Source organism: Acromyrmex echinatior, chromosome 1 (genome assembly GCF_024713525.1).
Source record: "Acromyrmex echinatior isolate Ae372 chromosome 1, ASM2471352v2, whole genome shotgun sequence".
Classification (NCBI taxonomy): Eukaryota; Metazoa; Arthropoda; class Insecta; order Hymenoptera; family Formicidae; genus Acromyrmex; species Acromyrmex echinatior.
In genome coordinates, this window is record NC_141852.1 from 16,685,973 (window position 1) to 16,703,119 (window position 17,147).

At 38.5% G+C, this 17,147-nt stretch overlaps 1 protein-coding gene across 1 annotated transcript in view; it reads left to right on the forward strand.

Annotated features, from left to right (window-relative positions):
- orb2 (cytoplasmic polyadenylation element-binding protein orb2) overlaps positions 1-17,147 on the forward strand; it is a 173,617-nt gene that overhangs the window by 137,197 nt on the left and 19,273 nt on the right. Inside the window, exons 4-8 of the mRNA XM_011070392.2 lie at positions 12,118-12,369; positions 12,457-12,569; positions 12,720-13,112; positions 13,479-13,589; positions 14,015-17,147. The exon at positions 14,015-17,147 is cut by the window's right edge and continues 19,273 nt beyond it. Coding sequence (XP_011068694.2) covers positions 12,118-12,369; positions 12,457-12,569; positions 12,720-13,112; positions 13,479-13,589; positions 14,015-14,131 — 986 coding nt within the window. The 3' untranslated portion in view covers positions 14,132-17,147. The remainder of the gene's footprint in view (positions 1-12,117; positions 12,370-12,456; positions 12,570-12,719; positions 13,113-13,478; positions 13,590-14,014) is intronic.

The window sequence follows — 17,147 nt, forward strand, 5'->3', positions numbered from 1 at the left end:
CTCTATAAGTTCTAAGAATTAGAAAAAGATGAAAAGTAAATTGAATCGAGATTAAAATTAAGCTACATTGATAGAAATGGATGAAAACCGTTCTTTTCATAAAGTCACATTGTTTCTTATATAGTACACATATTTGTAATGTATTTAAAAGAAATGCATATATATAGCATATGAACAGTTTTTAAAATAAAATGTAAATTCTTTTAGAATCTTTAGAATTCTAATTCGAATTTTGTGATATACAGCAACCGGATCGTATATCAATAAGCGAAAAAAATGGTATTGCCTCATCTTTATAAAGCAAAACCAGTATGTACGGAATATATGAATTGCATTTAAGTGTCTAATTCGAGTGTCTCCCACAAACGCGTCATGGAACGACCACGGTCGGCCTCGCCCTTGACGATCGAAGCTCCCATTGGAGTTACAGGATGATTGATGGCAAATCGAGGCCCGGGAAGCGAGCCGCGGGCCTGGGCCCCGGTTACGTCGTACGTCTAATCAATACCAGGGCGCCGGTGCCAGTCACGTTCCTCGGGTGCTGGTATCGCGAACGCTCTCCGAGCGCTGTGCGAACCCTGGTATGCGACCTAGAGATCCGAATTTGTTGACCCGTGACAGAGAAGCGCGTTCTCAGTCTCCCTCCTTACATCATGATGTCCTTCCTTGATCACGATCGAGGGCACGAGGGCTGCTCGAAATTCTGTGGTTTGCGAGGAATTTCAGTCGCGAACGATGTGGCTCCGTCTGCATGCGTGGCACAGCAATTGCAGTACCAATAGAGTCGCCGGGACTCAGAATTCGCTCTCGCAAATTGAATCTAAGTTGTAAGCTAGAGTTTAACCGCAGATGGAAATTTATCCGAGTTCGAGAGTGCATAAGGACCCAGGTGAATGTGGCTTTAATTCCATCTTGTTAATACGTTTACAGAAAGGGAGACTCACTTTGTCGTTATTTTAAAAAACGATTTGCACGATAATAACCGAGTGAATATCCTTTTATTTGTAACATTTATAACCGCAGCTATAAATTTAATTACGACATTGAAGATTTAACTCGAAACGCTTCGCCAAGCGCTTCCGTCGAATATAATAAATTGCGCCACAGCTTAATCTGCCAACTTAGATACTATTTCTCGACGTGGACGACACGTTTCGAAAGTTGAGCTCGAACAGTATCCGGCGTCGCGGATAAATGGGAGGAATAAATTAATTCAGACGAAATTAATTAAGAGCGATTGGAGACGTCCGATCTGCGGGAAGCGCCAAGTTTCTAGCCGCGACGTTTCTCCTACAATCACTTTCACGTTACGAACGTTCGATCAGAACGAGAGATGCGACCGCAAAGATATAATTTCCTTTAACCCCAGGCCGTGCCCGGGTCTGCCGAGTGAGTATCGACGTGACCTATATCGCGCGCTGACCGATATTGCCCTCCTTCATCCTATAAATAAACGATCCGAAAACAAGTACGACCACGCGATCAATGCGACAACTGCTCGCTCGCGTTGCACGTGTATTTGCTACCGTTATATATATTAACACTATATATTAACACGTGTTTCTTTAATAATATGCACGCACTGACGAATCCACGGGACGAAAGGTGGCCATGGGAGCTAGAGCTAAAATCATGTTTTAAACTGTTTAAATCGTGGATAAAGCGTTAAAAAAACACAATGTTGTATTTCTTTGAAAGAAAAATATTATGTTGACTAAAGCTCTAGATGTACTGGAGTAACGCAAAAATCCGCCAGGTTTGACCTAATAATATATATATTAAAGAGTTACTGAGCTCACTTATTTATTAAGTTATTTACTAAACTTATTTAATATTTATTATTTACTTATTAGATTTAATAATTAATATTTATAATAATTAAGTTATTAGATAAAAAAATAGCGGTTAAATTAGCCAATAGAAAAGTTGTTAACATTTGTAAAGATTAAGGAATTGCATTACTCTTGTAAAAATCTAGAGTTTTAATGGGAGTCATGCCTCTTCGCCTTGAAGTCTTCTTTTTTAAAAATATTTGTTTTAATTTACATACAATGTTTTATATTTATTTTAATATTTCTGAAATGTTTAGTCACAATTTTGATATTTAAAAAATTTTTTAATTTAAGAAACTTCCAGTTATAAAAAGTTATATAGATTTCATTATATTATTTTCTTTTTATGTTAATATAATTTAAAATAAAACGTTTTATGAATTATACATCTAAAGAATATTTTTTTAAATGAAATAATTTAAATATTAATTTAATATTCTATCTTTCCATATTTGACCATAACAAAATTTTGCGGAGCGCCAATGTTTCCCTTCCTTTGACAAATTCCTGAATCCCTGAATCCTTCAATGCCGAGCTGCATTTAATAATGTTGTAATCTGAATGTCAAATTTCGTTGTCGCGCAATTACACGTACAATGAAACGCGCACGTGTGTTAATTATTTATTCGATGCCACGTATGCATTGTATTTATGTCACGGTTGCTTTATTACTTTCGACTTTAATTTTAGCGATACGTGTCTATAATAGCCGTTTTTTTTCGACCAACAAATAAATATTCACGCACATTTGCGACTCAAATGAATTCGAGTCTAAGTACAAGAGTATTTTATTACCGGATTAACATAAAGAGATTAGTCTCGTCCCTCGCATCTATAAAAAGAGTCATGACTCGCCGATCGATTTGCGGAACCGCAGCGCGTCATCGCACGGAACGTAACATTTTTATGAGAGATAAGGCAATCTCATTCGCCGGGGTCGAGGGAAAGAGAGCTATTTGCAAGCTTGATTCCATTACTTCGATGACGACGCGGCTTTGCATCGTCTCGCGTTGACAGCACATCATGACATCATGCTCGGAGAAGCCGGGAGAAAGAAAAATGGAGAGAGTGAAGGAGAACAAGAGAGAGAGAGAGAGAGAGAGAGAGAGACAGTGCAGACCTTTGTTGGTCGATCGTACTCTAAAATTATGCCGGTAACGGTAGTCATGTCGCCCTCGCAAACCCCCTTCGCAACTGAGGCTTCCGCAAAAGTTACAGAATGATTGATGGCGGATCACGAGAAGCGGGAGAGAAGTTCTAGAATCCTCTCCGGGCTTCTCTTTCTCTTTGCGTCTTCAGGCATACCGAGTAATCGATCCCGCACGACGAGAGGAGGCGAAATTGCACAGTGGGTGATAGCGTGAGTCCGTAACACGGAAACTACGTTGCGAGTCGTCCCACGCTTCAAAAAGTGACGAAAGTTTGTTGTCGACTCATCAGATTATTATATGCGCGATTGGGGTTATCATAATTGAATTACAAAATACATACAATTATGGACAGGATATGTACAATTTTCTAAATAAAAGATGATCCGGAGGCAGAAGAGGAATGAATATAATTTTTTTATGCATTAAATGTAGATGTTTAATAAAATAAAATCTGAAACATAACTTTTATTGACAATTCTACATTGAGAAAAATATCTGGCTTATTAGAATTCTGATTGAAAATAGACAAGTAAGAATTTTCTGATTAAATCTACTAAATAACTTTCTAATTTTTGCTCAATTTATAAATATAAAGTTTTAATTAATGACCAAAAGTTTACGAACTCTAAAGAGTATACAGGTATATTTAAGTATATAAAAGAGTATATAAAAAAGTACGGCTAGTGACCTGTGCAACCGAAGAGTAAGCGATTTTGCATTAACAACACTTCTCAATAATCCTTTGCGAATCTTCCATCTCGATCAACATCATTATCGATATACATAATTCTAAATTAAAGGCAATTGAATTATGTAATTAACATACATTCACCGCGTAATTAACAGCTAATAATATATCAGTGCAATCGATTTGCAGTCAAGTGTATAATTAAGTATCGCATACTCGGACGTGCTAATCGTCGTGTTCGTGTAAACCGAAATTAATAAATCTATTGCTTAGGATGCACTTTGCGAGCGTTACCCTAATAAATTATGTAAATCAACGGTGTTACGTGATCACGTCGTGCATTAACGTCTATGAGCTTATCTTTTTTCTCTCCGAAATATATAGCAAGGTTGCGATTTTCTTTATTTATCAGATGTTATCGTTATTCGAGCGAGAAAGCATCACGTGCATACCGATTCTAAGGCTCCGTTTCACTAATGTATGTGTTTGTGTGCGTGTGTGTGCGTGTGTGTGTGTGTGTGTGTGCTCTCTAAAACTTTTAGAGTGAATCTCATTCTGAAGATTGAAATCTCACTCTTAAAGATTGAAAATTGACCCATGCAACTTTTCTCAAGAGGTTCAATTTTTACTCTTTAGATTGAGATTCCATTCTAAAGAATTTAGAGAGTAAGATTAACTTTAATCTCGGTTTAACTTAGATTCTGTTATCTTTTTATAATTCTTAGAATTATACCCATTTCTATCAGTGTAGAGTAACTTTAATCTCGGTTAAATTTGCTCTTAATCTGTTTTTAATTCTTAGAACTAGAAAGAGAGATGATGAGTTAATTAAACCAAGATTAAAATTAAACTATATTAGTAGAAACGGGCGTTAGAAGAAAATAGAGAGTAAAATTGAATCGAGAAATTGAAGTTAAGCTTGCATTGGTAGAACCGGGCCTGATTCGATGTGCCGAAACGACGAGACTTGGCTCAGCCGATTTTAGATTCACGCGAACGAACGTGTATTATTCAGCACGGTCGCACGTTACGTAACAGCGTCCGAGGTAGAATTAGAACGCATTGTACGAGGACGGGAGCGACTCTAGCAACCGGCGTTCAAGTTTAACTTCGTCCCGTCACGAGGAAATTGTACGCAGAACTTTCGACTTTATAAGCCGGGTTCTTTGATCAATTTCACGTCTCCTCCGTTGATTGAAAAGTCAATGATAATTTTCGGATGATCGACGATTAAAGTTCCACAATTTGTAGGAACTCACTTCTTCGTGAATCGAATCTTGAAAAGGCGATTAAATAATAAAATCGCTTTGCTTCTAATTTGCGCTTTAATCACAGAGTACATTTTATCTTTGTACAATTTAACTCGGGATTTCATTATCTCGAGATATTTAGTGTTGAACATTTACATCGTGAAAAATGTCTATTTTTTTTTTCTTAAATATTCCATGTCGATTTGAAATTTGTCAAAAGCTCTGGCATCCTGTTATACTGATTACATAAATTATACGTAAATTATAGCCATGTAATTACGTTGCGCCTGTTGATATCGGTGCGAACGACGCTCCGTTAAATTCCCAATGGGCATAAATCTGCGAAACAGCCGCTCATAATGCCGTCAACTCGTAACACTAAATTGCTGCTCTAGATTTCTGACTTCATCGATGAGCCTCCTTCGACAAATGGTACGGAGCATGCGCGTTTCTTTCGGGGACGTACTCGAATCCCACTTAAAAAGCTTAGGATACCACTTTGGAACGAAGTTAGATTTAAGGAAGCTACATAATTTAAACATCACGTCCTATCGAACTCGAGAGGATACGAAACGAAATTCGCTTTCTTTCGCACGCATTCATGGAATACTTATAATAGAAAGCTCTTTTACGATGATTATAATGAAAAATGTACTCTCGCACGAAGTTCCATAACGCATTATATAAATGCTATAACTTTTAAAAAGAAAGTCTCCTTTAAACATTTTTTTTGGGTTAATCGAACAAGTATATTATTATAACATCGTTAGCATCCATTGAGGTAATCATTATGCAATTGTGTTATAATTAATTGCGTTATTTAGTATTAATTATAATGTCAATTATTCATTCTATTGTCAACATCTGTTAAAATAATTACCAGCGTCATACCGCTAAAATATACATATACATGGGCAATGCGTTACTCCGCGTGCAATGCATCGAGATTTAATTTCGGAAGCGAGTAATACAATTCAGGTCTCATTAAGGGACGCACCTGCTTCAAATCCAGGCACGTTTTTCCTACGTCAGAGGATAATCGCGTGACGGCGTCTCTTGATCATTGTCATATAAATTTTCATCTCTCTATGCCGGGAAACATTCCCCCGAATCCATTTCACGGCGAGATGCGGCAAACGACATAAATACCTCGATCTCCTCCACCTCTCCCTGTCTTCTATCTCGACAAGAGAAGTTTCTGTCTCTCTTTCTCTCCCTCTCTCTCCACCGTCGTGGCAATCAGATTGAATGCGCGTCATCATCGTTCTCGTCCTTGTCGTCATAGCTGGCTTCCCGTTCGCTCGTTCCTGGCTTATTCCATTCCCTTTTTGCCATCCCTCGCCCTTTCTCACCCTCTCGTTTGCCGCGTGTTTCCCTTAGTGACGGCGAAGGTGAAACGACGACTGACGGAAGGGATCGAAGGGAGGAAGTGGTCTGATTGCGAGCGACGAGGGGGAGCCTGATTTTTGCCATGCAAATTTATGAGAATAAAGAAAAGCGACAGAAGGAAAACGGCTTTTGTCTCGCGTTTTGACTGGCGGCCGACTCCCACGGGGGAGTAAACGTGTACAAGGCACGTCGTGATGGGAAAGTCATTGATCCCTGCAATGGCCAGGACGAGCATCCAGAGTGGTAGCATCGAAATCGATGGGTCAGCTTAACGACGGATTCCCAAACAATTTGTAAATTAGTCGTCCGCCGAGTAAGAGGATCCTCAGTCAATTTTTTAAATCAGAATATATAAGAGAAAACGCTGACTCTTTGGAGTCAGCGGATGTTTCCTTCACGTTTGGCTTCCTATATGCCAAGGTTTCTCTTGGATCCCACATATCATTTTTTAAGGTGCGTTAAATCACGTTTGCGCGTGACACGGACTCTCAAGATTCAAGGTTCTCTCATAGTATTTTCTTGACGGCATTGTTTATATTAGCATTTTTTATTAGACTGTTATATTCTTTTTCTACACTGTGAAGTTCATAACTGTATTCAATTTGAGTTATTTTTAATCATTTACGTGGCCACTGCTCTTATTCAATATGTCTTTAATTTAATCAAATCAATGAAGTTAAACAATTTAATTAAAAAAAAAATGTATTGAATTTGATTTAAATTTAGTTTATTATTTACTTAAGCATACGTTAATATGGATATTGTTTGAAACTTGTACTTTGAAAACTTTTAAAAAATTGACTGATTTACATTTTGACACACATAAAAGTTAAAAATAACAAAATGTTATTTAACTCAAAGTTTTGGATTACTTTTTTTTGTTCCTTTGATATTTAATAGTATATATTATTTTTATACTTAAATCTACTTTAGACTCCTAAACTTATCGAAATTTTTACAAACTTCGTCTTTGTACAAATCCATTTATTACAAGACTGTGGACAGGACGATTGATTTCATGAAATTTAAAGATCCTATCGAGAAATCTATCCTTAAACTATTTTTCGATCAATCTGAAATATTTTTTTGGCCTATATATATATGTATCATAAATATTATCTAAATGTGAGTGACGAATACTATTAGGTGTTGGAATTAATTCGTAGCGTTTTACAAGTGATGGGAAGTACTTTCATTAATGTATTTTTTAATGCTCATGTGAAATAAATAACATTCTTTCATTAAAAACGCTACGAATTAATTCCAACACCTAATACTTTCAATTATTTCTCTGAATATTACATTTCGATGAAGTACCAAAGATCATATATATTGCTGATATAGAAAATGTAATATTATAATATTATTCGAAACTCAACGATTGAAACTGGAAATTCACGAGATTTGAAGCATTTATATACCTATTTATGTGATCGAAAAGATAGCTCAGATATCGAGATATATATACTTCAACGATAATAACGTTCAATATCACCGCGGGGCTACGTTCAATACTCGATTTCAATATCCGCGAACGAGGGCGTGCGTGTGCCCGATGTATGTTACAATTTTGTGCTGTTACTTCGATTTCGCCACGAAATCTCGCTCTCAAAATTGCCGCCGAAGCGTCGGCGTGGTTGACCCAGATATCAAGTTTGAACGAGCATTTTCTCATGCAATGAAATCGAAAGAAAGAGATTTCGAAACATGAAATTTCGAAAATTTCCGAAATGTTCCACGCTGATTACAGCAAACACACGCTGACGAAATTGTTGTTCGCAATAATGTATCGCGTAAACGGTACATCCGAGACATGTGAATTGATTTACTGCTGCCTGCATTGATTTTTGATACATTGCCTGAAAAAAGGCGATGACTGAGTTCAGCAAAAAAAGATTGTTGTAACAGTTTTACACACACACAACTGTTGTATAAAGATCTTTAATATGATTGGTTTATATATTTAGATCCAGTGAATTGAGAGGAATTAAAAGTAAGAATCAATTATAATGGCTGCGTTCAATAGAAAAAGCAACTTTGCAACTGTTGTAAGATTCTTGAATATGATTGTTTATACATTTAAATCCAGTGAGAAACTAAGAGCAAGACCAATCATATTAAAGAATTTTACAACAATTGCAAAGCTTTTTCTGCTGATTGAAATCATTGCCTGATGATCGCCAAGAAATTTTCCGGAGCGCATTTTGCTCAATCATTCGCGTGCACAAGTTCACAGAGTTCGTTTACGTGTTATTGATTTGCCGACGAATTATAGACGCGCTCGGCATGTTAGTTATGCTAATGTGTGTAATGCATGACGAAAGCACGATGTAAGCAGCGTCGAAACGTTATAGAACATAAAGTATCTTTCACAAATGGGAATTAGAGCCGGTGCAATGGTATTGTAATGCACAATTATTATATCACGATCATAAGGGAAAGACTCGCTGAATTATTAATTTACTGCAATCCTCGAACTTAATGTGCGGCAATGAAGAATTAACGCAGGCGACGAACCGGTTCTAATCGATTCAAATGTAAGCACGAAATAGAATAATAAACATAAAGGAAATGAAGTTGCTTTTCAGTGAGTTGTTAAAAGAATCTTTCTTTGCTGAAAATTCGTTTTCTAGATTTTCATCATATTTTCAATAGATGATGCTTTACATATTGAGAATAAAGTCCTTGACAAAAAAGAAATGCGACTGGTGGTTTTTGATTGATTTTGCTATTTCCTCTTCCTTAGATAGTAGTGGAAATTTGATTTCACTAAAGTAATTTTACGATCTATCAGTTCACAATATTTATTACTAAGCATTGCAATATTTTTATTTTTGTGTTTACTTAAATCGTTTCCTTCCAAATAAAATTTTTTTCAAATGAAATTTTTTCTTAAAAAATTTATATCCATGAATATATAAGTTGAAAAATAAGGGATGATAAATATAAAACACAGGCAATCATTTTTTCTTCAAATGATACATTGTCGATTGCGTTTTTCTCTTTATTTAGGATCCTAATTGAAAGAATCTTCTATCGTGTATTACCAATTTTTTGTATAAATGGTGTGCAAAAAATACGATTACTCGACAATACAAATGCAGTCGTAAAATGATATTACAAATTATTATGTTGACGTTACTAGAAGCGATTAAAATCGGTATAAATCCACGTGTTTAAATGTCTTACACCTAAAATTACTCATGTAAATTGCACACGCCCGTGTGCATCAGCCTGATCCTTACATAATTCTCATCACGTACCTACTCTCACGAAAGTTACATTCACGTCGCCAATTTCGTACCGATAAGTTCCTTCGAACATCGAGCATTAAACGTCGACACGAAGAAATCGATGGATTATTGTTACCGGACTGCATGCAGGAAGCTTTACTTCAAGTTCTGAAGTAACATTTTTCTCTCCACGAATTGTTCATTGCTCCGCAATCATCAATTAACGCTCGATTAACTCCGCTCAATATCCGCAGGAAGAAACCCGTTATTTTCTTCAGTCTTCGATTCAGGACGTATTTCACTAATCGTTAAACACCCGGTACATATCTGCGACCTATATTCATATCTCGCATTTTACCCTGAGTATATGTAAATAATTATCAGCTCGTGATAGAGCCCGCGCGCTAGAAAAAAGCAAATAGAGCTGCTTGTCGCTGAGCAGATAGGCAAATATGATGGGAGAATCCAGGGAGGGGAGGAGGGGGCCCTCGTATTTGTTTCCAGTTCGATTATTATTACACCATTGCGTGTGTATGTATGCATGTACGTATGTATGTATCAATGTACCGGTGCGCGGAAACGGGAAAAAAAAAAAGGTGAGCGTTGTGAACGGCGCTCGTTTGTTACGACGATCCGGCGACGTTTTCCGCCATGCCATTCATGCGCGTTGCACCCTGTTTACTGCTTCTCCTTTTTTTCCCCTCCCTTAACAACGACAGGAGAAACAAACGGCATCCCGTCCCGTGGACGATAGGTACAGTCGCGCGCGTGAATCCTCGCCGTTGTCGGCTCATTATCTCGATCGCCGATCGAGAATGGCGACGTTTATCAGACGAGCGAGATTTCCCGTCAGGAGGAGATACAGTGAGTTCCACTTTATTTTACTTCTCCGTGCCTTTTCTGGACAACGAAGGCAATCTTTTCCTGCCGCGAGTTATTACATTACCGAGTTCGGCGATCCATACACTGATTATTACTTATGCGAGTAATTAATAACCGGTCATTGATTGCACGCGAGTGATCTCCCTTACACGGTAGTGATTTTTCCTTTTCTCGCTTGTCTGGAGTAAGCGGAATCATTTTGCTCCGAAATGGACGGTCTCCGATTGCCGTCAAATTATTGGTGTTTATGGTGTTTGAACCGAACCTCTTTCACGAAGCAATCGGAGCTGCGATGTTCAACTTTCGAAGCCTTTCCTTTTTATATAAATTAATAACTATATTTAACAAAATAATCTGATAAAAATCATGTATATTATAGTTTTGTGTTTACAAAACGTTCAAAAGCATCAAGTGAGTATTCCTTACTCATATTACCTCTTCTCTCTAAAACTTTTAGGGTGAATCTCACTCCGAAGAGTGAAATCTCACTCTTAAAGATTGAAAATTGAGTCACTCTTTTTTAAGACTGGCTCAATTTTCTCTCTTTAGAGTGAGATTCAAAGAATTTAGAGAGTTAAATGCGAATATTTGAAAAATGCTTAAAAATCTCTTTTAATATGTAAGCTTAATTTTTTTCTATAATCGCAATATGTCTTTGAAATAATTTTAGAAATATATTTATTCCATTTAGAACCAGTCATCTTCGAATAAATTACGTGATAATTTATCTAATGGATAAACAAAAGAGTAGATAAGAGAGTAAGAGAGTAAGAGAGTGAAACTAAAATTTTTGTCAAAAGATGGAACAACTCAAGCCTTGATAAATTAAATAGAACTAAATAAACACTTCACTAATAAATGAAGTAATTTAGTTTTCTTAATTCTTTCCATCCCGTAATTATTTCGAACTATAATATAATTATAATATTTGACAAATAATACTTTTGACCAAGTAATGCTTTATTTATTTTCCAATATTTAAAGAGAGTCTCTGATAGAGGATACATTGATAAACAATTGCGCATCCATTGATTTTTCTCTCAAAAATTCAATACTAATTATTCATAATATACTTCCAGTTTCGGAACATTAAATAATTTATCGATTTATATATTTATATATTTTAAGAAAACTGTCTCCTTATCTCTTGGTGAGATAGAAACAATGCTGAGAACATCATGTAATCAACACATTTTTATGAGACTTTATTTCAATTGTATACAACATAAAAATTTCTGATTCAAAAAAAGAAAAAGAAGGTGTGCCGAAAGTACTCATATTGCGTGATTCTCTCCCTTCCCCTTCTTTCTCTTAACGTTTCTTATATATAATACACACGCCGCTTGTTACGTGATTCCGCACAATTGCATAATGAATTCTCCGACAACGAATGAATGTCAGATCCGGACCTTGATTCCCGCGACGATCCATAACTGTTATTTTATGATGTAAATCGACCGATTGACACACGTGGCTCAAATTTCGCTCCTGTTGTATTCAAATTAGAGGAAGGACTTATTTCACCAAATTTTCTTATAATCTATTATAATTAATTTTATTTATTAATATCGACTGATTTATTTGTACGCATATCCATCTTGATTTTTTTCCTCAATTTGTTCATATTCTATCACTTAACTTATGTACTTCAACGATCGAATTATTCACGTAGAGAAATGTTTTGTATTTCAGGTAAATCTCCGTTCTTCCCGAGTCTCGATGAGCAAGGGCTGGAGGATCCAAATGCGCCGAGCCAGTTGGACGGTGTCGGCGTTGGCGTCGGAGTAGGCGTCGGCGTCGGCGTGGGTGGCGGGATAACGGCGTCCCAAGCGGCGCCGCTCTCGTCGCCAAGTCGGAGCAGTCCGCACAGCCAGGGCAGCGAAACCGGCGAGCGTTTCTCGAGGAAAGTCTTCGTCGGCGGATTACCGCCTGACATTGATGAAGGTACGTAATTTATATCACCTAAGATTGATTATTGGCGGGACAAGACGTAACATAGTGACATAATCACAATGCATCTTCTCAATTCAGACGAGATCACAGCCAGTTTCCGCCGCTTTGGTCCGCTTGTTGTGGATTGGCCGCACAAGGCAGAAAGCAAATCCTACTTCCCTCCGAAGGGTTACGCATTTCTGCTGTTCCAGGTACGTTTTCGATTTTTTCCGCTTTCTTTTTATCTTCAAATTTTGTAAATTATAATAAAAATAAACTAACAGTAATTAAGAAAAAGACTGAAAATAAAAAGAAATTAATAAAACTTAATGATAATCAAATGTGCCATGCGATTATTTCAGGACGAGGGTTCGGTGCAACAGCTGATAGATGCCTGCATCCAAGACGAGGACAAGCTTTACCTTTGCGTGAGCTCGCCCACGATCAAGGACAAGCCCGTGCAGATCCGACCTTGGCGGCTCAGTGACGCCGACTTTGTGCTGGACGCCTCCATGCCGCTTGATCCGCGAAAGACAGTCTTTGTCGGCGGGGTGCCGCGGCCGCTCAAGGCAGTCGAGCTCGCGATGATCATGGATCGGCTTTATGGTGGTGTCTGTTATGCTGGCATCGATACCGATCCTGAGCTCAAGTATCCCAAAGGTGCCGGCAGAGTCGCCTTCAGTAATCAGCAAAGCTACATAGCTGCCATCTCAGCCAGATTCGTACAGCTGCAGCACGGCGATATTGACAAAAGGGTAAGTATGAAGAAGAAAAATCCTATTTTTTAAGGATTTACTTGAACGAATAACATCTCTAAACTCGGTATTTATGATTTGATCTTATTTCAAAGTCATTTTAAGTAATATCTTAAGATGGCTCTATAATAGTTCATGCTATCTTAAAATTGTACTTAAAACGTTCTTAAATATAAGAATGGATTATATGAATACCGGCCTAAATGAAGCAGGACAAGAATAGAAGATCTAATCCATGATTGGTAGAACTGTTTTAAAGATGGGACATCTTTACAAATTACGAACATTGTTCCTCAAGCATTCTTGTTCTAAATACTTTGAGAATTTCATTCACTTTCTCTAATCATATAATAATCTTTCGAATAGGTTGAAGTCAAACCATATGTTCTGGACGATCAGATGTGTGACGAATGTCAAGGCCAGCGTTGCGGAGGCAAATTTGCACCGTTCTTCTGCGCCAACGTCACCTGCCTACAGGTATATTTCATCACAATTGGCTCATCTTTATTAATAAATAGTGAAGGAAGCTATAAAATAAAAATGCGGTTTTTATTATCAATTTGAAGCTAAAGTTTGAAAATTTCTATGCAAATGTCATAGCAAAAAGCAACTCCATAAAAAAAATTAGATTTTCGGAGATTTTACCGAATTTCACTTTTATTAAAAAACTGTATTCATTTGATTCAAAGCTAAAATTATATTTATATCTTTTAATAATGAATTGGGAGATTTTCTCTATTAAGCCTTTAATAAATAATTATGTCTTCGTTTTAATGAAATAATTATTTTATTCAATTAATCTCCAATAAAATTTCTCTTTTCTCTTATATTAATAAGAGAGAAGATTAAATTTTTTGAATTTAATTATGAAGTCCGAATTATATAATACTGTCTATTTTCAGTACTACTGCGAGCATTGCTGGGCAACTATTCACTCCCGGCCAGGTCGGGAGTTCCACAAGCCGCTGGTGAAGGAGGGCGCGGATCGGCCTCGGGCCGTGCCTTTCCGTTGGTGTTAACCCCAGCTGCGTTGTCCCTAATTATCTCGCAGCCCTAGCTAATTAACTACCACCTCTACCAATATCTCCCCACCCTCCCCTCACGTGCCCCAACCAACCCTCACTTCCCTCCGCCTCCCATATTACTTACTTACTTACCTACAACAAGAACACAGCCTCAAAACTGCTACTACTACTACTACTATTACTACCACCACTCGATCGTTACGTACTATCACTACTCTACTCTACTACCACTATTATTACTATTACTACTACTACCACAACTACTATTCTACTACAAATTATTACTACTACTACTACTACTACTACTACTATTACTACTACTACTCCACTGCTACTACTTCAAGTTGTACCGGTTATACTGGAGGAAGAAACCAGCCGCTGTTGCCCGCCAATCGATGCAGGCTCTTGGCGTTATTCCGATCTTCGACCTCGCATCCATAACGACTTGCTAACGGTCACTGATATCATCGTCGGGTAAAACTATGCCCATCTAGATGACTTTGCCGAACCGGAAACGGATCTTGCACCCGACGAAGGCGCCGGAAGGCAGCCAAGAAAAGAGGGAATGATCGGATCCACGCCAAGCCGATATCGTCGAGCCAAAAAAACGAAGAAAAAAATGAAGAAAAATACACGCCGAGACACAGGATTCAGAAGAGAAATTGACACGGATTCTCAGTATATCGATTACTCGTACACGTATAATCCTATCTGTCTGCGCTGTAAAATGCACCGGTTCTGTCCGAAAGATCGAGTATTGTTAGTTACCGCGAGTCTCGAGGAGCGAGCAAGCGAGGAAGGGGCTGCCGCTGTCGTCGCCGCCGACTTCGTGTACGCACCCAGCGCCAATTGTCGGCACCAATCCTCCTCGAGTGTTTACCGAAATCACCGGCAGCGCGATTGCGATACGGATCCGCCTTGTGCTTGCGTCTCGTTCTACCGCGGATCACCCCTTCCAAGTTCGACTGCCGCATGCCGCGAGAAGGAAGGAGTTTCTTCCCGTATCGTCCATCCCGATCGAGCGAGATTTTGATTTTGCGAAGCGCGACCCGGATGGACGTTGGTGGAAGCGATTTCTCGACAAACGGGGCTCGTGTTTTCCCACCGACATCGTCCATTTGGACGAAAGCCCGAACGAAAACCCGCGCTCCCGAGCGACGTAGTGATTCCCGCGCGACGAATGTTCGTAAGAACAAACGCGAGTACCTGATCCGACGCGAAAGTGTGTTGCCAGAGTGAGCGAGTGAGAGTGGAAGAGCATGCGAGAAAGAAAGAGATGAGGAAAGAATGAGGGGGTGATAGTGGAAGCAGTGACATCGAGAAAAGACGCGTAGGTGATGAGGGCCGGTGGGAAATCTGGAAGAGGGTAATAGGGAGAGAGGATAGAGATGATATAAAGAGAGTGACAAATCGTCCGCATTGGATGTTAATCAGTAATGAAAAAAGCCACGCTTCAACCTGCTGTGTAGGTAATTCTCTGTATCACAAACCCAAAACACACACATACACACACACATTCGTACAAACATGTACACATATACACAGTTTTCTAGTTATTAAGAACTTATTAAAAATATGTTACATAGGTGCGTTGTGTAATGCGTTTCTTGTACGGATAACGCAACCGCGCGCTCATAGCGAAGCATTCGACAAAATGATTTTTTACTAATTAACTTATTCAAGTGAGAAGAAAATAACGCGTAGATGAAAACATAAAAGAAACATAAATAAGGGAACTGAAAGTTTAGGGAGAATAGGTGTCATACGGGTGACGGAAGGAGAGGTAAACGGAAATCGAAGTAATTTAATTTTTCGATCGCGAACGGCTGTATATGACATCGTGGCGGCGTGCTCCAGATTGTCCAGGTTAACATCCGCAGTGCCGAGTTCTCTACCAATTTTCTTTTCCAAAAACCGATGTGAGTTACCTTCACGAACCTTCGCGCGAGAAACGAAGGGATTGCGAAGTCGAGCCCGCGAAAAGGAAAAAGGCCCGCTACTCGCTCGTGGGGAACGCTGAGGATCGAGGGTTGCTGCTATCGCCGTCGATGACGAATTTTACATTTTGACTTTATTATTACTACTACTATGTGCAATATAAACGGTCACTCTTCGTGATTTTCGCTGACGAGAATGATCGGCAATACGCTAAGCGTATTTTCGGAATGCGACGTGGGCGCGATTTCCCTCCTCCTCGAAAATGTTCGATAGTAAACACGGAATGTCCGCGAACATCCGCGTCTGAACTCGTACATCCCTCTTCTTCGCGAAACGAGCGGTGTACCTCGCAGATCCTTTTTTGTGGCGAAACGATCTCGCGCTCGACTTCGCGGAAGATAAAGAAAAGAGACGCTTGTGCAAAACGGAACGCAAAGGGGGTGGTGTCGTTTCTCGAAACCAAAGTAGCGATAGAAACCGTGATTCGCGGAATACCGGAGCAGCGTGTTATACATAGAATGATTGTATCTAATTATTCTCTTCATACGTCCGATAGATGATTTGCAAGAGTGTGCGGCGCGTCTTGAGGGGGTCGCGTTTCGCGCGGAACATTATTATAGATTCATACATTATATATATATATACATATATATATATATGTATATATATATATATATATATATATATATATATATATATACATATAGAGAATGCCGCATGTTGTCCACTCCTGTACATACATACTGATCCCTCTCCCTAACCAATTAATCAATTAACCGGCGTTTATTAATCGCGACCGCGAGTGTGCACGTTTTCTTAATCCCTTCAAAATGAAATGGACTTCTTCGCTGGGTGTATATAATCAAACGCAATCGCCGTAGTTCAAGTAAAAGGATAAAAGGAAAAAAATGGAAAAGGAGGGGGGGAGAGAAAAGAATTCACTTTTCGCCGAGGCGTAGGATTTCTATTCCCGAAGGATTTATAGTATAGGGAGAGTCTTGTGGTTGGCAGATAGTAGGACCTCTGTAAATTTTAAGCATGACGCTTCCTAACGCTCGTCCTTTTAGCAAAT